The sequence below is a fragment of the Thermobia domestica genome, chromosome 6, assembly GCF_964235325.1.
Source record: "Thermobia domestica chromosome 6, izTheDome1.hap1.1, whole genome shotgun sequence".
Taxonomy (NCBI): domain Eukaryota; kingdom Metazoa; phylum Arthropoda; class Insecta; order Zygentoma; family Lepismatidae; genus Thermobia; species Thermobia domestica.
In genome coordinates, this window is record NC_137459.1 from 22,313,103 (window position 1) to 22,338,623 (window position 25,521).

General features: G+C 33.8%; 1 protein-coding gene across 1 annotated transcript in view; it reads left to right on the plus strand.

Annotated features, from left to right (window-relative positions):
* The first annotated feature begins 1,078 nt into the window (after positions 1–1,078).
* The window catches only part of LOC145687882 (uncharacterized), a 208,523-nt gene continuing 184,080 nt past the window's right edge, over positions 1,079–25,521 (plus strand). The window contains exon 1 of the mRNA XM_081761399.1: positions 1,079–1,161. Coding sequence (XP_081617525.1) covers positions 1,159–1,161 — 3 coding nt within the window. The 5' untranslated portion in view covers positions 1,079–1,158. The remainder of the gene's footprint in view (positions 1,162–25,521) is intronic.

Here is a 25,521-nt window from a genome sequence, read left to right on the forward strand (position 1 = left end):
ACATATACTGTAGGTCTCAGGCCGCTTCCTTCCTCCCCAATCCTTTCTTTTTTCCTTTCCCCGGATAGTGTGCTCGCAGCAGGACGTCATCCCTCAAACGTGATGGGTTAACATGGCCACAGATATCGAAAGCCCAGAAATTAAATCCTAAAGCCATTTGGAAACTATTTGAATTCATTAGGAGTTAGGAATTATATTACTGGTCTTTTGGCATACATGGCCTTTCAACTCCTTCACGTATGAGGGATGACGTTCCTCGGTGATCACAGCACCCTTTGAAATGTGAAGGAAGAAAGTACTAAGGAAGGAAGGAAGCTGTCTGGGACCTCTTTTTCGGTACCATCTCGGCATTAGCCTAATGTGAATGAGTTAAACCCCGAACAAAACTGACTCAAGATAGATGACCTGAAAACGCTTTCACACCGAGTGTCGCCACCGAGAATAGAACCCAGAACTAATGCAGTTCAGACACAAACTGCGGTTTACGAATATATATATATATATATATATATATATATATATATATATATATATATATATATATATATATATATGGTAGCGATAATGTAACCTAAAACCTTCTGGCCGGCCATATACTTATATCAGCTGTATACACGGAAAAAATTCAGTTTTCTAAATTAAACAAATATCTTTCGACAACAATAAATAATTTATAGAGAAATAAATAACTGAATTATTACTAGATTCATTGGTTCACAGAGAATTTTTCTAAGTGAAGGTAGAACATATATTTTAGTGCCAGAGCTCACAGTTTTCATGCTCTTGCCTAAGAAATAAATAATAATTACAATATGATGCTAATATGAGCCATTGAGAAACAATTTCCGTTGGATAATAGAATGAGATATATATATTCAATGGAAGTAAGGAGAGATTAAAAGAATTTATTGCGCGGTTGGGTTGGTGGATGTTCTTGGTGAAATTTCAACTCCACAAACTTTGAAATGGGCTGCGTGGGATGAGGGCATCCCTCGACTCTCGTCCCGCCCTGCGCCTGAGACAGCCAATGCTCGCTAAGCCGTGGCATGACGTCAGTAGGTGTGCGGCTATAGTGGCGGGGTTATATACCTGTAGAAGCAAGGTGGCGATCACTGTTTCACATACCACTTGGACCCTCAACACGGAACAGACAACAGAATGGTAACATTTCTCTCCTTTTCTTCTTTTGTTTTATGTTTCTGTATTTACCGCCTGACTTAAAAAAAGAAATAAAACGTTGCATGAGTGTGTGAATACTGCATGCGTGTTCATTCAAGAACTGTGTTCACGTTTTTTTCACCATTTTTTGTTTGTTAGAAAACTTTTTGCGTTCAGTATTTGTCATTGCGATGGAAAAGAAACTTTTCCCTCCAACATTTTTGCGGTTTCTTAATTTTGTTGTATTTTTTTTTTATCTTTTGTTATCTTGTTTATATAAGGTCCGTATAGAGGAACGTATAGATTTAACACACACGTGTAGACACGGTTATGGGTAGAGAAAGCAAGCTTGCTTTTCGCGCTCTTTTTCTTGGAATTTTCTACAACAAAAGATTAAAAAAAACTTATTTTCCTCTTAGAGGATTATCAAATATTCATTATATCAGAAAAATATTCATACTTTTCATGAAAATTCAGTGGAAAAAACATTTTCCTGCAACTTATCATTTTTTAATTAACGTTTATAAGTTTATGCGAGTAGAAAAGTTGGATTTCAGGAAACTATTTCATTTTTTTTTTTTTTACGGTAGTTACATTTTGTTTCAAAATCTAGAATTTATAGAAACGGTTTTCCATAATAAGTTGCACCGTTCTTATGAAATCATTTCTCAATAGCATCTCGAACAACATTTGCGGTAAAATTACGGCAATTAATCCATAAGTTGCGCATCTCTATGTACAAGTCTTTCCGACAAATGTCGGAAAAGTGCCTATATGTATTGAGCCATTTTATTTAGTTCTCTATTGAATTAAGCAGAGTAAAGGGGGATTCTGTGAATGTATTAATACAATTTAGAAAAAAAAGAAAATAAAAAGTCTTTCATATTACACTTTATAACAAATTGTACTTCAAAAATATTGGGTAAAATTTTTCATTTTTCTTTTTTCCTTTTTTTTTTTTTTTTTTTTGTTTTTGCATTTAAAAAAATATTGAGGGAAGCTTGATTGTAGAGCGTCTATCTCTTGAGCGAAGGATCCCTGGCTTTGATTTAAAATTGTTTTTTTTTTATGTTTTTGGGTTTTGACTGGTTTGCAAGAACAAGGTCAAGAAGGACAGGCTTACCAATGAAGTGGTCCTTAACCACAACTAACACTTGAATATGATGCACTTCGGACAAAGACCATCATGCAAAATCAACATTCACATAATGGACCCTTCCCCACCGTAGTGTTTTGCTTCCAAATATAAATTTGTGGTAGGCAGCATCGAGTCTCTGACTTTCTCGAAGTTGACTAACGTCCTCCTGTTTTCTTTACACCAGTAAATTTGAATTTACGTTTCATTCTTGAATTTTATCCTACAGTGATTAATGATTAGACATTATTTTTTTTAATTTTATATTGCAAAATTAGAATATTAACATTTCATTGTGTACATTTCTAGTGCTTTTCTAACTACTTCATTAAATAGTGCTTTTTCAAATGGAGATTATTCCCTACTATCAACAAGTTACGCTTTCTAACCAATTCTGATATTACATGTTTCGGCGATAAATTACAGTTGAGTCTCGCGAATCCAAACTAATTGGGTCCGAACCCTGTTCGGATTACGTGATTGTTTGGATTAGACGGAATAACAATAAAATCGCGGCTTGAAGCGGGTGAGCGGGTCTATTGTGTTGTAATACATGGCGTATAGTATTCCAAAACACGTTTTCTGACAATAGTATATGTACTGTACTGGAAAAATGTTAAAAATGTTGGAAAAACTCGATACCTTTCCTATATTTCAAACTTTGTGCAATTGTCGTAATGTAGTTTAAGGCCTAAATACAGGTATTAAAAAAAACTATTTAACAAAAAATCATTTTGTTTTCTACGAAAACATGCACCCATTTTCACCCATTTAGTTATTAATACCCTGAACCTGCGTATTTTCGCCACAAAAATAAAATAAAATAAAATAAAATAAAAGTTTCCCCCAGGACATGTTCGGATTAACCGAATGTTCAGATTAAACGTGTTCGGATTATCGGAACTCCACTGTACTTAATAGACAATTCTTTCTAAACATCTAGTAATTCACTAACTATCTAATAGAAATTTGAGATTTAAAATATATTCTCTGTTCAATAAAAACTATTTTTTTTTAAAACGTGCAAATAAAATTCCAGTATATTCTTCAATTTTTTTTAATAAAATGCACCAAATATAACAATGTTCCACACATACCACAGTTAAGTATTTTTTTTTTTTGTTTTTGTTATTGCAACATTTTTATTAAAGAATATCCCCTTTGCTATTATATATGTATAACAATGCTTCTATATTGACGTGCGCGCTTCATGTTATAACCAATCACACACACAAAGAAAATACAACAGCAGATATGGGAATTCCATTTTATTCCAGTGGCTACTCCCAGTGCGGACTTAAACTGCAATGTTGTATCACTCCAAAATGTAATTTGATAGTCAATGCAATAATTGGAAATATGACAATAATTCAGTTTTGGGTCCGGATTTGTAACTAAATCTCTCAGTATCGCATTCACTCTGTGATTGCGTTATTTTACATAGGATATATATGAATAATACTTTTGAAGAATAAATTTAAATTGCAACGATTGTCAGCATCAATTTACTTTCAGGTCGGTAAATAATTCTGGATCACAAATGCGCATGATAAAATACGTGTGTCATGAAGATGCTGATAACAAGTGAAAAAAATACAGGAAAGTGATACAATGATTGTAGTTTTTAAGTTCCGTTACATTACCTTACATGAGACAAGATCTACTGTTTAAAAGCGAAATTCGAACCCGTGTTCGAATTTGTATTCGAAGCAAGTCTTCCTACAGGGAACCGAGCCCGAAATCACACGACACAAAGCTTGTCTACCAGTTTGCCTTATGACTGGAAATTACACGCGAGATGTAAGAGCCCTTCCATTACACACAACGTTTTTTTTTAAAAATTTATGAAAGACACAGTGTATGCTTGTTTTTAACTATTTCGCGCGTTTAAAAGAAAATTAAATCCTTAGTTTCAGTTTAATTATGAGGAATAACTGAAAAGCTTGTTGAAATGAAGGAAGTTCATGAAGATGGAGAAACCTCAAGAAAATCTAGAGAAATGTGTTGTTTTCCACACATTCACAAAGGCTATAGTATAACCAAGTACCAGAGTTTATAACTCTAGTAGTACAAAACATTTTCTATTATATATATAAAAAAAACAATATATATGAGCAGTTGAAATATTTTTCGTTAATCATGAAGTTTGTTGAACAAACATAGAGAGTATTATGACGTATTTTACAAACTTAAACAGCATTTATACCAAACAGGGATATCTCAGTTGTTATTGTTTCTGTCGCCGTGTTACACATGTGAAAAAAAAGTTCTCTTTAAAAAACATGAATAATTGTAACCAATGTGACAAATTGCATCCTCATGTAAGTTTTTTTTAACTCTCAAAGCCTTACACATCTTAATAAAACCCATTTAAAATTGCATACGAGGAAAATGAGGTGAAAATCACTAATGAGGAGCTATTCACGAGCAATTTTTTAATGAGATATTCTTAACATGTATTTCTGAATGAGATATTAACGAATATTTCTTTATGAAATACTCTTAAGAGAGAAATTAAGATAGATTACAATTACATAACTAAACACTTTATTTTAAGCAAATAAATTGCGGAACATTCTTGATAACGGAATACGCTTGAACGACACTCTTAACCACAAATCTATGGATAGTATATGTTTACATTTCGGGCGTATCAGAAAGTTTATTTAGTCCTCGAAATATCTATTACTTTGTCAACACTTGTTTGGACCTGGTTAATTTTTATTTATTTATTTTTGAAAAGTAATAAATGTAAGCTATTATTTGTGACACATCATTTTGTGGGAAAGCTAAAACGCCTTTCAAATCTTAAAACGTAATATTTCAACTAAGATTCTTAAGTATCTATTTAAAGTTTGTGAATGGAATCAAAGTCTTTTCTGCATGTTGCTGAAATTGATTGGTTGATTGATTTCCATTCACATCCTGTTTCAACAACAAGGCTGTATAGGACGAAACCTACAATTTCAAGTGGGATCTGAACCACAGTTGTACTTTCAATTTTCTCTAGGAGCGTAGCACCCATGGAGACTATCGGAGTGCCACTGCCCCTGATCAAACAAAATATTAAATAGTGTAATGTAATTTGAGAATAACGCACTAAAATAGCTAATAGCTTTCCCAAATAGAAAACTACGTTAAGTCGCTCATTCTTTTCCACTGGGTTTCGAACCCGGAACCTCGTGTGCCAAAGGCACAGGTGATAGCCACTAGACCATTCTTACTATAATTTGAAGTCAAGGTAATTTGCAGGCGTGCAGGTAATTTGCAGTCAAGTCGAAGGCTTGGGGGGACAACTAACATACTTTGACATTTTTGATTTCCGGACGTGTAGTTCGTTTTGAGTATTTTGCCATGAATTATCATTAATAATAGACTCACGGCTCTGGTTCCGTAATAAGTTTCTAAGTACAAGCGAGGAACTAATCAACTTCTGTCCAGTGTATGACTCCAACCAACTATTTGCATAATTAACAGCCGGGACAAACCAACTAGCTTGTAATTGTCTTCTTTCCAACTGAGAAGTTTTAATTCTCAGACATTCCTTGTAGTTGCCCTGCAAATAATTTACCGGACAATATTACACATTCTAAACTGCATGTAATTTTCATGATTGTCATAACTTTCTTTTCACTGGCTATGAAGTTCTTGAATATGAATGGTCTTTAATGAGCAATGGTATAAATACCGTATATGCCATTACGAATACGAGGAATTTAAATTTTACTCCTTCAAAAATTAAAATAGTACCATGAAATATATACCCATGTATAACATGAGCAAATTATCTTAAGTTTCGTTAGTGTGGTTCGAATCCTGCAGAAGATGGACTTGATTGTTTATCTTCTTACTGTTTCTTTTTTCCAATCCTATAAAATGAAATTCCAACTCTCTTAAATAACTTATTCTAATAACATTATTAGGATGAAACGATATTTAAAAAATGAAATTTTGAAAAAATATTCTAATTATTTTTTAAAATAGAAAACGGCATATATTCACCTAATATCACTATATTTTGAGTAGAAATTTCAATTAAATTTTAAACAATGAAACCAAATGTGGTTTTCTTTTTAAGATTCGTTCGTTCCGAAAGTGTCGCAAAAACAGTGGAAGAAAGCGACTTTATTTAATTAATTAACACGATTCTCTGTACTAACGAACCATAATTGGCAGAACAGAAGTTAGATCTGATTCAATCAGTAATATTTGTGTTATAGTATGACTATATTATGATAGCAGTTTCTTTCTATCAATGTTGATAATATAAACATATAATATTTTCATTGTCTTCCGTGGAATATTGAATAATAGTTAGTTCGATATTTTATTTTTTTAAAAAAATCTGGAATTAAAAGTGAATATTATAATTAAAAAACATTTAAAGCGTACATATTTTTATTTTCATTTATCTTTAGCGACAAATTCAAAACAATTTTTTAGTTTCTTGCTCCACATGTTTTTAAAGAAATTACAAGAATTACAAGACTTTTCTGCTTGTTTGTATATAAAAACTATCACAAAAGTTAAATTCTTTCTAGAGTGAATGACGCGTTTTCTTTCTATTGTATCCTGAAACTAAGTGTGTACTGTATTTCATTCTTATATAAATTCCAAGTATTTTTTTCTATTAGTTACTAGTCCATATTGTTTTCTATACTTTAGTCGCCACTTAGCTACTGGTAAACTCACGCTTTGGGAAAGTTAAAGAAAAAAACAATATTAAGCCAGAAGCATCTTATTAGGTAATTTTTTTAAATAGTCAAATCTCTTCCAAAAGTCTAATTCGTTTCTGTTGTAACATTTTAATAGATGATTTCTGCTTGAAACTATAAAGTTTATACTTAAAAAGAAAACTTCTAAATTACATTTTTTTTACATTTATAACGCTATTTAATAGCAAAAGAAAAATACGAAACCACAATTTAATCTTCACGAAAGCATATTTAAACTATAAATTTGGCAATAATATGAGTTATTATTTCGCTTTTAAGTGACGAACGTGATTCACAAGATAACAAAATAAATGAACTTGATAACATAAATTATTAAAGATTTCTTTACAGATCAAGTTAGAATGTGAAATATATATTTATTTATATTTTACAGAAAATGATTGCACTATTTCATGCATGGAAAATTATCGTTAATTATTTGAATTTAAATTTTCTCTTTTATTCTATGTTATTCTGTACAATTTTTGAATTTACTCATTTTAAAATTCGTGTTTTGTCTGTGAAGCATAAAAGTAAGATTTTTCATCTCACTTGAAATTGTAGATTCATGTCTCGCGTAACCATAGTGTTCTAAAAGGGACGTTAAACTTTGAACAAAATGGCACTGAATGTATAACACAGCATTTGTTTATAGTTTATTTATCCGAAAAGTTAATCACTAAAATGTTTCATCACTTACATCACTACAATTTAACTTTTTTTCTTTCTATTGATAATAAATTGTGTGAACTTTATGTTATGAAAGAACTGTTCTTTCAGAGCAACATTCAGTATGTATTAAATTCAACAATATTGTCTAACGAAAACTTTTCTTCAGTTAAAATATAGCATTTCTCATTGGGCTATTCGTGATTGAATTATTTTTTATTTTGGAGATATATATCACTTTTGTTTACAATGTTAGCCTACAGTTTAAGGCTACCGTAATATGTTCAATGTTCTGCCACCGGCAATTGAACCTGAAAAAACGTGCACCAAAGGTGCCCACGCTACTCACTAGTCCACAAGGGAGGGCATATATACAGTAATATTTTAGTATGTTTTTTCCAACACTTCGGGTAATAAAATACCATATTTATTACGTGCAGGAATTAATAGTTTTAAACATTGTACTTTAAAATTTTTAATTACTATGATCTAAAATGTATATAAGAGACAGCTCATTTGTATAATAGGTAGAATTACACTCTTTATGTTTGATAATATCGACGGAAAAGTGTATCAAAGTATACAGACAATCTACATTAAGAATACGCCTCTTCAAATATTATGAAATCCGCAAATTGACGGAGTAATACAGTTTTTCCATACAAAAAGTTCTAACTAAAATGACTAAGAAAACTACATTTCTCGGTTTCATGTTTCATTACGGGTTTTCCGTTGTTGTTAAATTCTGATGGCTCAACCAAAATTCTACCTTATTTGCGCTCTGGAGTAGATGCTTGGACAACACTTTACAATAATCAAAAATAGATTCATATTTGAATAATTGTTGTGTTTTCAATTTCTATGCTCGTAGCACAAGTTGTATTTAGTAACATATCATTTCCTTTCAACATGAAGTTCTTAAATTTATCTTTGCAGCAAAATAAATTATCTCGTTTCTATTTTAAATCAAATAATTAGTAAGAATATTTATTGAAATATATAATGTGGTGTGTTATATTATTGGTAACATCTTTGATCTTCTAACGCATGGACTCTGTAGTTATATTTATAAACAGTTTTAGTTGAGTGAGCTCATAGTAATACTGAGATATACTTTGTAAGAATAGTTTTGCGTATTTTAAAGAGAACACGAAAAATAACAGAATATTTTACGTGGTGCATATATATTAGTGTCCTAATGGTAAATTACTACATGAGTCTGGCTTTCGATCGCGTCATGTAAAATTGGTTATCCAACAATGTGAACATAGATTTTGTTTCTTCAATGCGTTAATAATAGATTCTATTTACTTGGAAGGAACAATCGTGCGACGTTCAACTGAAAATAACTAATTTAATCTTATATTAGAAAGTAAATGAGTTTTGTTTAATTGGCGCCAACTGTGATTCAAGCTTACCAAAGTAATACTATTGTGGGATTACATGAGCGCAGCATAATAACTAATGGATTTGTAATTTAATTATTTTTCAAACCAAATCGCTTCTTTTCCCATGTTTTGTTGTATTTTTGCGTGGAGATTATTACAGTTGAGTCTCCACGCTGTTTTGTATTCACTAACCTTATATTTTTTTTTAATAAATTTATTTTGTTTCATTTTTCTGGACTCAGGATACTTTGTTTGGTCCCGGGATCCATTTAAACTTTCCACACTTATTTTGGTTCAGTTAGACTCATTCAAAATATCAATTAACCTTCAAACTAATTAGCTCTTTAATGCAAGATAATTTTCAGACTTTGTTTCAACAGTAATTATTAGTTTGTATTCATAACGACAGACTCAATGCTATAGCAAAGTATTGTCTTTAGTATCCTTACGTAGCAATTCAATGTTATTGTAAATTTGGTTCATTTGTAACAATTTTGATTATGCTTAATAAATAGTTGAACAAGAAATTTATATTTTAATACTAGAGTTAAATATGCTTAATTAGAAAATGATAACAACTTTTCGGTATTTCTTCTATTAATTTTTAACGTAAATATTAAATTATTACTTTTTGGTAAATTTAATAACTTTTAATAGGAACACAATTGAACCCGGGACCACGAAGCTTGTTCATTATTTATTTAAATTTATATTGTATATTTCTTTTTTAAAAAATGTCATATTTGCGTTTCTCAGTAAATGGATAATTGAATAATATGTACGAGATGTGGAGAGCACGAATGCTCAGTGGTAGAGCCCTCACTTCTGGTGCCACAGGTTCCTGATTCGACCCCAGCCCATACGATTTTGTGGTGATGAAGATAATTATCTGTGTATTTTCTCAGAGGATTCTTTTTTTTCATTTTCTTCCACATTTTCAGTCGATAATCGTTCACTTTCCATCAACCATCTGTGTCTTTTCGCCCAAATATATAAGCGTGGGATGTAAAATTGAAAGATTTCATTTCACTTTTACATATGAGATTCAGTTTCAATATCACAGTGAAAGAAAAGTTGAAGGTTAGTTGAATTGGTTTGCTATTCTAACCGAGCATTTAAAATTTGTCATTGTTTATTGAAATGAATAATACAGGATACTGAATACAGCCTGTTGAAGCATCACTTAACAAGAAGTTATTTAAACAGTGACAAATAAGCTGCGTATTCTGTTGTTTAATTATTTAATTAAGTTAGTATTTTGTTTGCTGTTATTGTTTTATTAAGCAGCGCGTAGAGACAATACATTTTATGATTTTATAAGCCTTTAAAGGTTAAACATGAAGAAGAAATATCTAGAGGACTACATTGCCATATTTAGAAAGGAACCTCAGAAGTGTTAGACATGGACCTTAAATTTGAATTACATACATGTTACTTTTAGTATGTAACTGATACAAGTAAAAAAGTTGACGTGATGTATTTCCGCCGAGAGATGTACTTTGGTTGGTATGTTAAGAGGCCTCGTCCCGGCGAAATTAAAATACCGTTAATTTTACAGTAATTGTGTGATATCTTCAAATAAATAAAATGTAATTGAAATGTGGAACAAGAGCGCCCTAGACAATATTATTTTGCGTGAGGTACCGTTATCACAAGTCACGTAGTGGCTTTCCGTTTTCAGCTGTTTAGAAACGCGAAAATAAATGCCGATTTTCAAAATGGCTCGAAATCGAAAGCAGATAAGTAAGTCGTGATAACGGTATCTCATGTAAAATGATATTGTCTAGGGCGCTCTTGTTCCACATTTCGATTATCTTTTATCTATTTGAAGATATCACATAATTACTGTAAAATTAGCGGTATTTTAATTTCGCCGGGATGGAGACCTCTTAAATGTGATCAGTGAACGCTAGAGTTGCCAACTTTTGAATATCAAAATACCGGATACCCTCCTGGAATACGTATACCATTAAGATTGTGACATCATCGCCCGTCAAAAATGTGAACAACTTGAAAGTTTGTACTTCGCATAAAATTGAGCGATTCAGAGTTCGAATTTAATAACTCTCGTTACTTTTGAAGCGTTTATTAAACTTACTTATACCAGTTTTGGTTAAGTCGGCTACACGTAATTTCTGTAGTCTATCATCAATGAAATAGTAAAGCAAACATAATTCGTAATATAATTATGGCATGCACAAAATATATCTGAAAAGTAAGTCTTACGAGCTTTGCTAGGGTTAATAATGTCTCATAATACCTGCATACTGTTACTGGATCTGGATGCATTATTTAAAGATGTAGCTGACGATGAAACAGTGCTAGCTGCGCTCTTGAAAATGTGCTTTGGTTAACCTTTAGCAGATTTTGATAAGTTCAGTAAATTTTCCTGCTTTCAACTTTTCAGCAAATTCCGTGCACTACACAGAGAAAAAATCGTTTCTCCCAACAGCGGTATATTGTACAAATATACGGTATCCTCTTGCTTACTATAGAAATCAGTACGGAGCATAGGTACGTTATCCGTATGCTACATAGGCACTGCCCTTAGATGTTACATCATGCCGTTGCAGAATGTCTGACATCTAACAGTTTTCCGTATATCACATGCATCTACTTATGTTATCTTCGTCAGCTATATGTTATATACGTCCATTTGTATGTGAGATCCTGACCGCCTACATTGTTTCATACGGAAAGTACTATAGATGGAACACTTATACAGAAAGTACTATAAAACATGCGTTTTCCGTTATACGTCTGCTGTACGTTAAGTCCAAAAACTACAGGAATTACGCATGTAACCTATCTTTTTAAGTACGTCACCTATATTTTTTTCTGAATGTACAGGTCGATATCATAGCAAGTTATAAGCTCTGCTTTAACAATGTTCGTCGACCAACGATTCATTTCGTCACCACAAAATAATCTGAATATAACGGAGAACAGGAATAGTAAGAAGAAAAAATACCGGACATTTAAATCCGGTTTGAGGTCGTACCAGACACCGGACAAGGAGGTCAGAAACCGATCTGTCCGGTAAAATACCGGACGAAACGGCGCCGACTTTCCAAATTTTATGTGGGTGCATATCAATGGCGGATGTGTTAGCCTGTATGTTTTCAGGGAAGTCTCGATATTTGATTGATTGATTTTCAGTTAAAATCTTTTATGAACTCTGCACTGTGATAAAGTAAAGTTTGCTGGTACTATAAGGATAAGTTGGGGCTGCTCTAGCTCAGTCAATAAGACGGCTAACTTAAACGTAAGAGAAACGGGTTCAAACCCGGATCCAAATTTAAAATCTTGTGCGTGCGACGCTCCCACAAGATTATTTGTGTGCGTGCAGGAGCCCCGGAGCACCCACGTAGTAGGCGTGCGTGACCGGACGGTTGACAACCCTAATAAACATCCAGATTTTTGATAGAATATTGACAACGTTGCACTTATAGCAAGTAAATGTATCCGTTTTATACGCAATAAACCGCCAAATTATACAACGCCTTGTCATAAGGTAACACAGTCATTAGAAAGTTTTCGCGTAATATTCCACAAGCAATTGGTTATCCCTATAGGCTTCTGTCACGAAACAAATGTTTCTAAACTCAATTAACTTTGTATCTTGATAGATTACATGTATCCATTGTACCTCGTATTGACTCAATGTTTTTTGTAGATAACTTCTCATCTATCAAATCTAAAGCCGCGCCGAAAAGGGATAAAACTCACTAAAACCACAGCAGCAATCAATATCGCCTATGAAATCTGACGCGCCTCAAGCAGTTACATGAGATAGGTGACTTTTATTTCATAACCATGTGCGATTTGTACGGCATTTGGTTGTTATAAATTCAGAATTACTCTTCACACAAGATGGACATATAAACAATAACATAAAAATCGTCGTTACAGTGTCATAAAATTTGGTTCATAACAAGAGCCTTTTACGAACAATTGAGTGAAGTTGGTCTTAATATTGTAATACTATGGAATATGTAAAATATACTTTTTTCTTATACACATGTTTTCGAATGCCTTGTCGTTTGAGAATATTTAGAAGCTAATATAATATAATCATTAACTATGTGATTTACAGAATATGAAATAACAATGGTCTTTTGGAAGTGAAATTAAAGTTTTTAGCTCCTTAGGTCCAAATGAATGTACTAATAAATACAAAGTAAACGATTGAAGATTTCTGGAATCACGAATGTTGAGGAGAAAAGGGGAATTGAATGAAAACCAATTGATACAAACTTGAAAAAATGAAATTTTTAGTTCAATATCCCGCGTTTATGTCCTTTAGGCTAAGGGAGAATATGATTAAAGCACATGGATAAATGATGGGATAATTGGTGGAATTATAAAGTCGGAGGAAATGGGAGTACCCCAAGAACACCGACGGACACGGTGTTGTCCCCAACAAACCTAATTAGCCGGGGATCGAACCGGGAAATCCACGCACCAGAGGTAAACGCTCTTACAGTCATTTTTTTAAAAATCGTCTCAACAGGGATATTGTTTGCCATGGGTATCTCTAACGTGCATTCGACGTAATCCAATCACGACAGGGTGAAAAACACAGAAATATCGAGGACAGTTAAAATTCCGACCATATTCTTCAGAGGAATTCGAACCCCCAATCTGTTTCATCTCACAATCTCAGCCTAACGCCTGAGACTGCTCGACTACACCCACTGGTTACCTCTGAACCACCGTGCCCCTGATGCAAAATTGTTCATCCCGAATATGTATTAGAGTTTTTCCCATATGTTTTTGTGTTTTATGCGTGCATTTATTGAACACCGTGGTTGTGAAGAGCGATACCTACTAATAAAGTGAGCTCCAGACCATGGCCGGGGGGCTTGAATTCCATGAAGTTGGTAGATGGACAGACCATCATGAGAGATTAACCTTCGTAGTGTAGGCCGTTCCTCACCTCACAATTTCAGCCTCCAACAGAGGCCACTTTAAAAACCACTTTACCGTTTTCGCTTAAATGTATATTATAGTTTAACAACCTTTGCATACCTGACGTTCTGTGAAAGAAGACCTACCATTTAAAGTGGAATCCGAACCACTTCTTGGATTCTTATCCGAGGCAATACTCATTCTGAAGATCGAATCCCGTACCACACACATAGAAAGCACGTCCGTTAGGTACTATACAGAACGAGAACTTTATAAATTTGAAAACGTTGTTTTTTAACAAACAATAAATATTACATAAAGATTAATTATTAGGATCTTAGTTAATAGAAACCATCTTGAAGTATTTCGATGTTCAAATTCATTCTATTATCTCGGAGTTTATTGTTGAAGATTCATTCTAGCTATGCGTGACAAAATCTGTATTTTGATGGATTTTACTTTCCAAATCATAACTCTCGAAATATGAAAATAATTTAAAAGAACGTTACCTTTAACCTTCAGTCGAACCTTAACTTGAACTAATCCAGGCCGCCATAGAGGGTTTCACCAGTGATCAAGGTGGCATGTTTCTCTAAGGACAAACTCGTTTTCTGTTAATTTTAGCTTCGTATTTGGAGGTTCATTACTTGTCAAAATCTATAGTACTACAGCCCATAAAAGGTTCTGGTTGGCCGGAAGCGATCCCGCTAAACGTTGCGAAGTCAACTCAGTGGTAACGAATACCATTGTTTTAGAATCATCCCAAACTAAATAAAGTTGTCATTCTCGGAGTCCATTTTTTTCTAGTGTACATCCCGTAAAAATTATATGTCACTTGTGTCTTTAAAACGGAAGGCCCTATGGGATTCCTGAGACACATTTCTGGGCTCTGTGTGAGATACAAAATAACTTGTAGGTATCTAGAATATTGTCTCGTAACAAGTATACCCCAATGAAATTCCGTGAACATTTAAGTTTTAACTTGGAACCTCAATATCATGGAACGGGTATGTAACCTGTGTGTCTGAATAGGTTCTTCATACTTAGTAACTAAACTACCTTTGAGGAGGTTAGAACTAAAAATTTTGATCCAATAAATGGGAATCGAATCCAGAACACACTATTTAAAGTAAAACAATGTTTCAACATTCTCAAGACATATTTTCTGGATAAAATTTGTAAAACTGTATTTCTAATCTGTGTTGTTTGTGTCCCAAACAAGTGTTATCTAAAAAATGTATTCTGACAAGACATACTTAAACCATTTCTTTACATCAAGCACTGTTAGAAGATACTTTAAAACCGCTTTAAGTTACATTTTACGGACAAACTCTGAACCTTGCTGAAACACACAGTGATTAACTATTGCTGCATAGTATTGGATATATGATTTTCGAGTTATTTGTCGAAGGTACGAATCTCTTAATTCCAATATCGAATGCAAATAATTGACATAAGTTATTTGCTCTTTTACCATCACTTTAAATCAGTGTCATTCAATTTTTGTCGTCTTCTTTATCATAGGGGGCAGTCAATTACGAGAAGTAAAAACATATTAAAATACTAAAGTAGATATCTTCATTCTTGTCAACATTAAGAATGAAGTGCTGTAATGAATGTATATGTTCAAGGATGAGTCATAAGTATTGTAATATTTCCACAACACAAAATTCAGGTGCATCTATATCCGTGATTCGCCGTAAGCACAAAGTCGAACTGATCCAAGATGTGATATGGACTATTTAACGCAGAGACTACTACTCCGTCCGTACCGTAAGTTGCTTTTAGTGGCAATGACGATAAGTACTCAAGAACGTGTGATGCATGAACTGTTACGGTATGAATTCGAATTCAAGTATAACGCTACAGTAGTAACTCAAAACGTTTGTCATATGAAAGCGGAAGGTATAGTGAACCACAGCACAGCAACTGGTTGTTCCTAAAATTTCGTACAGGTTGTAAAAATGTCGAAGATCAGCCAAGGTCATGATGAACCAGGGTAACAAATTCTGAAGTCATACGACAAGCCATAGATGTGCGTTTCCTGAAACGGATTGTTACATGCGATGAAGAGTGGGTGTGTTTCCGAAATCACCCGAATGTGAACTCTGTTGCAACAGAAGAACGTAAAATCACACCCTGTTCTAAAGACGCTAACGAAACAATGAGGAAATTGATACCCAAGTAACATTTTCGTTGTCAAACGGTGTGCCAACCGTTGTCTATTTGTAGGCATCGTTGGCAAAGCCACTATCAAAATGCCAACGTCAAATTCGTCAATCCATCAACCATCGATGCCAAAAAGCGAAAACAAAACAGTGGTTCAACGTAGGTGCATCGTTGTTTTGGCGATTCATCGAAAGACGATGTTCTATTTTGTTGTCATAATGTTGGCGTTCCGTAGGATAACGACAGTTGGCCCACTTTTTTCACGTTCATGTTTTGTTGGCATTCCATTGGCCCAACCACACCATAGTTGATTGATTGTAGGATAACGATCGTTGGCCAACTGTGATTTTCTGGTTGGTATTTTGTTGGAATTTCATTGGCCCAACTCCTAAATGGTTGGCATACTGTCGTCCATTGGTTGGTTGGCCAACTGTGCACAATCATCTGTTGGCCCAACGTTGCAAATAATTGTTGGCATAACGATTTGCAGTACCGCGAAAATCACCGTTGGCCAACCAACTATGGTCGGTTGGCCCAACGATTTGCCAACCCAAAATGCTACTTGGGTAGTATCGAATTGATGCCAACACACCATATAATTCTGATGTTGTACCTTCAGATTACTACCTGTTTCGATCCATGACGCACTTCCTTAAACCACGATGTCTCTAGCCACCTTCTTGCGTCTAAGGACAAGACATAATATCGACGTGCAATCGATAAACTTGCAGGAAGGTGGCTAGAGAGAATCCAACACAAAGTGCTATACTTTGAATATTAACATCTTTTCATTGTACTGTAATAAATACAGGTATACTATGTACCAAAATATTGCTGAACTTATGAGTCAACCTTGTACAGTATTTACCTGTTCCTTCCTTTTTTTCACGGGTCGCTGTGGCTAAGCGGTAAAGCTCGAACCTGTTGGACGTCGTGTCCTTTGTTCGATCCCAGTTTTCGCTTCTTCTTTTTCATGTGCAATTGCATAACGCTGAAATTAATTGTTCAAGCAATTGGTCCTACACAAAACAAATTTTGGTTGATCTAAAATATGTGTTCAATAATATCTAAAAATCAGTGAATAAGTGTCATCCTGTCATCCTGGGTTGTGCAAACAGTGTTGGTAATGTCAAAAGTGTTCTAACTATACTTAAAATAATTTTTGTTCGTAAACTCATTAGACACAAGTACATTTTGGTACATTTGAGGATACTTTTGACATATTAAACAATTATTAGAAGTATGTTCAAACATTGATTTGTTTTCTGCAGTACACCCTCACCAAACATGCGTCATATAACCATTCAGGTAAACTATGTAACCAGAGATGGAGTGGGTCAGTGGATCGTGGGTCAAGTAGGTAAGATTTGTGAGTGAGTTAGTGGGTCGCGTGTCAACAGGACGTGACACACTGCAACCCACCGTGACTCACTCTGACCCACCGACCCACCATCACCCACTCACTCACTCTGACTCACCGACCAACTCTTCAGTGCATTGTAGGCAGCATCTCCTGAAAACTGGTGAATGTTTTACTTTCACGTCCTCCATGTTTCTTTCTTTTTCATTTCTTTCTATCTACTTACCTCAGAAAAGTATATCTAAGTGAATAAAAGCTTGTGGCACTTTTTGATATTGATATTTGTGATTGTAATAATAGCAATATCACTTACTACTTGATTTTCGAGACAGTAGAAATTTTACACTTTTTCCCTATATGTTGGCCTAGCTTACCTTGATTTGTAACTTTAAAATTTCATCCAATGTTTTACTGAAAAGTAACTATAATTCAACAAGGAAATGATTACATATGATAATTAAATTGAAATTCATCGTAATTTAGCCCACGACAAACAGCTTATCATTTTATATCGTGAAGGTCATATCCACCGGAGCTTGAGCGATTGGCCCTAGAAATTTAAACTCTGGTTAGTGATAATCTCACAGTCTTCTTTAATTAGAAGCACCAATAAAGAGGAGGGCGTGGATCATGGGTCAGGGTTGATGACGATGGGTTTTGGGGAGTGGTGGGTCAGAATGAGTCACGCTGGGGGTGAATTGTGGTGGGTCACGAGCGAGAGTGGGTCACGGGAGGTCGTATTATTGTAAAGCTGATTAACAGGATAAGTGAAGACGTCTTCGTTTTATATTCTTAGCCAACCAATCAATAATTAAAAGTTTCTTTAATTGCACTTTAATTGCCATATTCATTTCAACACCGGAAACAATTAAAGTAATAGTTAAAGTATTCTTAATCACTAATTACATTGCTTGACTCTTTTTGTAATACAAGTAACATCATAGTATCAACTTCACTGACGTAACATTCACTTAGTGCTTAGAAGTAGGTTAACATGAATGTTTCCTTAGTAGCGTCACTCAAAAATTTATACACAAGCTTCCTTATTCACAAAAGGATATTGCTTACAGATGCAAGAAGATGCGCGTAAGATGGTTTTGTTTCACTTCTTCACTTTTCGAGATGTACAGCATATCTAACGATTGGCTTTGTAATGTTTATGTCTTGAAAATAACGTACACGTCAAAGAACAGTTCGCTACGAAATATCTCATACATAAATAAGAAAAAACAAGTCCCTTGTACTAGACTCTTAACAAAGTTTCATAAAAGTTCCATGTGTATCTTTCAATATCTGACATAAATGAAATATATAATATAACTATTTTTTTATTTAAATACTAGCCGAGTTACCCATCTTCGCGCGGAAAGAATAACGTTTAACAAGTATGAAATATTTTTATTAGGAGATTATATACCGAATTTTACATCCTCGATTAAAACAAATTCTCACATTGAATATTGTCTGAATAAGTAATTGAAAGCTTGACTATTATATACATTGTACCTTCTTCTCTTAGAAATGGAATATTCAAAATTCCGGAAACACGTAAGGACGGTTCTTTTTAATAAGCAATTTATAAGCTGCGTTCATCTCCGTAAGTTCAGAGATTTCCGAAAAACGACCAAAAAAAAAAAAAAAATTCTGCTCCATTTCTGGAAATGCATTTCAAAAAGTTTGTTTTTATTTCTTGTTTTCATGACAGAATGAGTATTCGGTCCAAGTATCACATTTCTAGCAATCTTATGGTCCGAATGTTGACCAGTGAGTCATTTTTTTTATTATTTTATTTAATACGATACTAGAAATAGGTAGCTAAATTGAGTTAAAGGCTTTGGAGTTGCACATCTAGTTCAAAAGAATCGGCATGAACATTAAATTATGTTCATATAAATTGATGTATAAACTGCAAAAAATGAGGAAGCGAAACGAAATATTAAAGTCAATAGTTCTAAGAAAACGGTTGTTGCTGAAGAATTGTAATGAAAAAAAATAAACAAAAGGCAAGGATACAATATTGACCATCACAAGCCCACACGGTCAGGTTTGAGGTTGTTGTAATCTTTCGTATTGCAGATTTCGTTTTGGCCCTCAGCCATCCAGAAATTTTAGATACTTAAAATCATCAAGCATTTAATAATAATTAGCTAAACCTGTGCTCCCTACACAAAGCATCATTCACATATGAGCATGGATCTCTTTGTCATTCCTCTCAACATCCGTACATGTTCCTTTATAGACACAAGTAAAACACATCTTGATAAAAATCAGCAAGGGGAAACAAAGCGGAGATGTTTTGTTTATTTTTTTCAATATCTCGTACAGTTTGCAAGATTGAGCCTACTTCCGGTTGGAGTTTCTAATTCATGTATGATCAGCGTTTTCTTGTTCTTGCATGCAGTATGTAATAAGTAAATACATTATACACACAATTAGTTATAATGTCAGTTATATATGGTGTTCATTGGGCAAAACACTCCAAACAATAAAGCCTGGGGAAATGGTTATACTTCGTTTTTCATTATCATTTGGTCATTAAACAAACGCCTGAGGGATATACAACCCATGCATACAATTATGTTGTGCTTGAATATATAGCTCGTAGGATTTGATGCTTTAAAAATGTCAACACTTCCAGTGTATCTCTAAAAAATGTAATAAAGAAATAACGGCCACGTTTATTAAATATTCAATTAGAACTGGACAAAATTTTGAACCGACCAGCGAAAACAGCGAAAACAGATCTCACTATCGAAATGATTGTAGACAAACATATAAACTTTTCTTTGTAGACAAACATATAAATCTAGCATTTTAATATATAGATTATTTAAAATCAATTCTGAAACTTACTCTATTAATTAACGATTGCAATGACAGCACTATTGTTCAGTGCTACATAAAGTGAATACTTTTTAGAAATTTATAAACTTATACTATTATAATTTGCATTATCTATATATTAAAATGCTAGGTTTATATGTTTGTCTCCAAAGAAAAGTTTACATTTTTACACATTTTCCAAAAACTTCGTGCAATTTTGTATTCCACATGGCAATACAAAATTAACTATTATCAAGCATACACACAAACACCTGTATATAAATGCATTACATATCTATATCTATATTCAGATCCATATCTATCTATCTATCTATCTATATCTATCTATCTATCTATCTATCTATATATATATATATATATATATATATATATATATATATATATATGTGTGTGTGTGTGTGTGTGTGTGTGTGTGCGTGTGTGTGTGTAGGCATAACCTCATATATACAAAACATGATTATCAGTCGAAAATTCTCGTATTAATAACTATTCAACCATTCCCTTCACTTCCCATTTTGGTAAACCGTTAGTTGCGTAGTCGGCAAGGAGTGGTGTGATCAACCTGGTTCGATCTCGGATGAGGCTAGAAATATTTTTCTTGTACTATATTCATTCAAAATGCGGGTGTGAGTTTCACCTAAATGGGTACCTATGGCAACATGGTGAAACAAAGATGACCGAAAACTATTCCTGACTGCATCACATTCATCTGTACCGAAGTAAAAAAAGGTCTGAAGCCATTATCACGATACCTTTTATTTTATTTTTTTATTTTTTTATTTTTTTTTTAGAATTTGATTTAGCAACACTTCTTTGTATATCTACTCTCCCTCTCTCTCTCGCTCTGTCTCTATGCGTGTGTCCGTCCGGGAGACAAAATCTCAGAATGTGCTTGATGGACAACCATCAATTTTGGCCAGGAAGTACAGGATCGAAAGCAGGCATCGAGTTCTTTAATGGAGATGATACATATAGTTGATTCCATGATATGGACTTCCAAAAATATGTTTGTAATATATGTACAGAATGTACGTAAAGTCAGAACACACATTCCAACAACCTATGAAATTTATCATCATCAGAAATACAAAATGTTATAGAGAATACACGGAAGTTTTTTTTTTTTTTTACATGCTAATTTGGTTACAAATGCTTTATATGAGAACCCAATAAATGTCTTGGAGGCAATCAAACTCCTACTAAATATGGTTCGACACGTCTTCTGTAGTTGTGGCTGTTGCTTGATCAACTCTTTCCTTAAGTTTCACAACATCACGTGGAAAAAGAGGGACATAAACAAGGTTCTCTACATATCCCCATTAAAAATAATAACAAGGGGTGACACGGTGAGACCTAAAGGGCAAGTTCATCACATATTGGCATCCGATTTCTTCACGATCAATCCAGCGATGGGGAAGCTTCTGGTTTAGAAGTAGTGTGAAAATGAAGAGCAGCTTCGTCTACTTTCTGATAGAAGTTTTTTTTTTCCATACTTGGTCCTGAATTTCCATTGGGTATATGTAGCTCTTTTTTATGTCTCAAATTGTAGCACACAAAAGACCTTCTCAGGTTAACAAAGTACATGATGAATCTGGCACTCTCTAGCGGTAGAAAATGGAACTAGTGGAAACGCCTGCAATACAAAAAAAATCAACTTTACTCTTTAAAATAGCAACGTTATTTCAGATTTGGTTTGAGGGGCAAGACACTCCGATGTAAGTAGATTTTTCTACTTTTTCGTTGGTATATTATCACACTACTCATTAAAGTGTATATGAATCTCAAATTCAAGGGTGAGGAAATGCTGGCTCAGTAGTAGAGTGATCACCCCTTGTGCGTGGGGTTCCTGGTTCGATGCCCGGTCAAGTTAATTTGTGGTGGACAACACCGTGTCCGTGGGTTTTCTTGAGGCAGTCTCATTTCTACAAACTTTTCCATTCCATCAATTATTTCAAGACATTCACTTGCCTTAATCGTCGTGTCCCTTAGGCTAAAGGGCCTAATAATGAGAGATTAAATTGAAATAGTTCATGTTAATTTCATTTACAAACTCAGGGGGAATTGCCCCCTCTGTCCTGCTGTGTTAGAAAGATCTCTAAATGGATCTGGAGTTTATGTATACCCTGCAGTATGCCACTCAACTGAGCCTAAACGTCAAGTTGGTTGCATACCTCTCGAACCATGAACCTTAACTTACCGTACGTTGTAAACTTCCACTTCTTTATTGTTCTTAGTAAGTTGCTTTAAAAAAAAAGTTAGAATCTACTGTATTTTCCACGAAAAGCTCACAATTTTTGTCTTTAGATATGTGCATTTAAAAAAAATCAGATATATCTACTTGTAGTGCATTTTATATTTAAGAAACTGGATATGTAAAAAAAAATCCTTTATTTTTCAATCTAGCTTGAAGTCACCTATGCATTTTTTTTATATCCCTTGTGACTAAATGATTACCGTACGTGTCTGTAAAAGAGGGGATGGAAGTTCAATTTCCGGTGGGGGATTCATATAGTTCAGATGCACGTAGCGCTGTAGATCTAATTTTTTCATAACTTCTGTACCACAAAAGGTCGCTAAATTCAAAACCAAGCAATCAACTTTAAATCACCTAGTACATTTTTATTTAGTTTTATGCATGTTAACGCATCGTTGCAGTACAAAAGTGTTCATACGTGATGTAAGCACATAACATAAAGTAGGGATTTTATTGCTTCCCATTTTATTAAGGAGTTTGGTTTACCAATTCCTTTATATATTCCTTCCCTTCCTTTATATATTCATTTATTTCCTTCATATGTTCTTTCCTATATATATTCCTTCCTTTCCTTGATATATTCATCCTTTATATATATATTCCTTCCTTTATATGTTCATTGCTTTCCTTAATATATTCATTTATTTCTATATTCCTTCAATTCCTTTCTATATTCCTTCCCTTCCTTCATATATTCCTTTCTTTACATATACATTTCTTTCCTTTATATATTCATTTCGTTTCTGCATATATTCATTTTGTTATATATTTCTTCCTTTCTTTTATATATTTCTTAGTTTACATATGCATTGCTTTCCTTTATATATTCCTTCCCTTCCTTCATATATTCATTCATTTATGTATTCTTTGCTTTCCTTCATATATATCTTTACTTTCCTTCATATATCCATTCCTTTATATATACCTTCCTTTCTTTATATTTATTTTTTACATATTTCTTTTTTTACATATTCACTCCTTTATATATTCCTTTCTTTATATATTATTTTTTTTTACATATTCCTTTCTTTCCTCAATTTCTTTCTTCCTTTCCTCTATATATTCATTCCTTTATATATTCCTTCCTTTCTTTTTCCATTAATATTCCTTTCTATATTTACTCCGTCTGTCTGTGTGTCCGTTCGTCCAAGGAACAGAAAATCTCAAGAAATACTTGTTGGACCACCATTAATTTTGTCCAGAATGTAGAGAGTCAAAACTTTAGGAACCAAATCCGTTGATGGATATAATATTCAAACCGGAAGTGGTAGAAATCAACCCTTTCTGGTTTTAACAATGGTCTCTATAGAGCAAAAATGATGACAAATGGATAGCATGAAGTTGTTTTCTGCAACCAATTAACCGCTCCAAGAATATATTCCCTCTCCATTCTATTTTTTTAAAATTAAAACCTTAAGTGATAAATATCCAATACCACTTCCGCTTTCAATATTATTTGAAAAACCGTCACATCTAAACCAAACTCTTTCATATGACACCGATACTTGGCATTCCACTTTGTGTCTCATGTGTCATTTATCCTACAGCGCATAATCGCAGGACATTTAATTTCTTTCTTATTAAATAAGTTTTATGAACTACTAGCAGAATACCTGTTCTTCGTACGGAAAGAATACATTTCATTTTGGACATGCAGGGGTGAATTTGGATTTAAACGGCATCGGAAGTAGCACTGTTCATCTCAGTGTCTCCGAGAACGATACATTCGACACTAATATTGGTCGTATTTAATCATTTTAAAATATCTTCCCATTCCCTTACGTTGCACCATCAAGGTGAAACGACAAAAAACATTCCAAACCCGAACCTCATCTACGTTGAAAATTTGATCAAGATCGGTCGGGTGATTCAAGAGTTATTAAGTCACAAACGTAATCACGTTCATTTTTATTTTTATAGATTCAGAAAGGTGACGAAAATAGAATGGAAGCCTTCGAAATGTGGGTGTGGAGAAGAATGGAAAGAATTAGTTGGGTCGAGCGGAAAACGAATGAAAGAGTGTTAGAAATGGTGGGTGAAAAAATAACCCTTCTAGATATTATTAGGAAGAGGAAGAGAAACTGGTTGGGACATTGCCTAAGAAGAGATTGTATCATGAGGGACGTCCTAGAGGGTATAGTGGCGGGAAAGAGAGGGAGGGGGCGAAGGAGACTACAATTAATGAATGATATAAAAACAGAAAGATCATACGCGAAGACGAAGAGGTTAGCGGACGACCGTGGAGCATGGAAGCTTCTCAGCTGTGGCAAGTGACCTGCCAATAAAGGCAGAATACCTATGATGATGATGATGAGATTCAGAAAAATTGATAAATTTCATTAAATTATTGATTTGCAGTTCAATTCTTTGTTATTAGTGGGGCTATGGAGGATAAGAACTACAGTTTGGAGTAGAACGCTCTTTCAGTGAGCACAGGGTTCGAAACTCGTGCACCAAAAGTACCTGCATTACCTCAGCTGGAGCGGATTCCTGATAAACTTGGTATGTGATTGAAACTACTACTAAATTTGAAAAAAAAAAATATTTTAAGGTGTTCTCTCCTCTTTAAGATAAGACAAAGTCACCAAAATATAAACAAAATAAGTGCTCAAATTCTCAATGGTTACTGGAAATTGCAAATTTTAAATAATATATCTCTTCTACGAATTCATTTTATCATATTTCGACGGAAGAAAAATGTCATTCGATTGAAACTGAAGGAACAATGCCAGGTGAATAGCAACAGGTAAGATGTAGGATCAATACCAGGAAATAATACCAGGAAACGCAAAACAAAAATTCGTAAAAGAATAAAATGTGTTCGTTCAAAGAAAAAATATATATCCGTCTCAGATTCCAATTTTAAAGACATCAAAGCAACAATGAATTTTTGAACATCGTTAACACTTAGATAATTT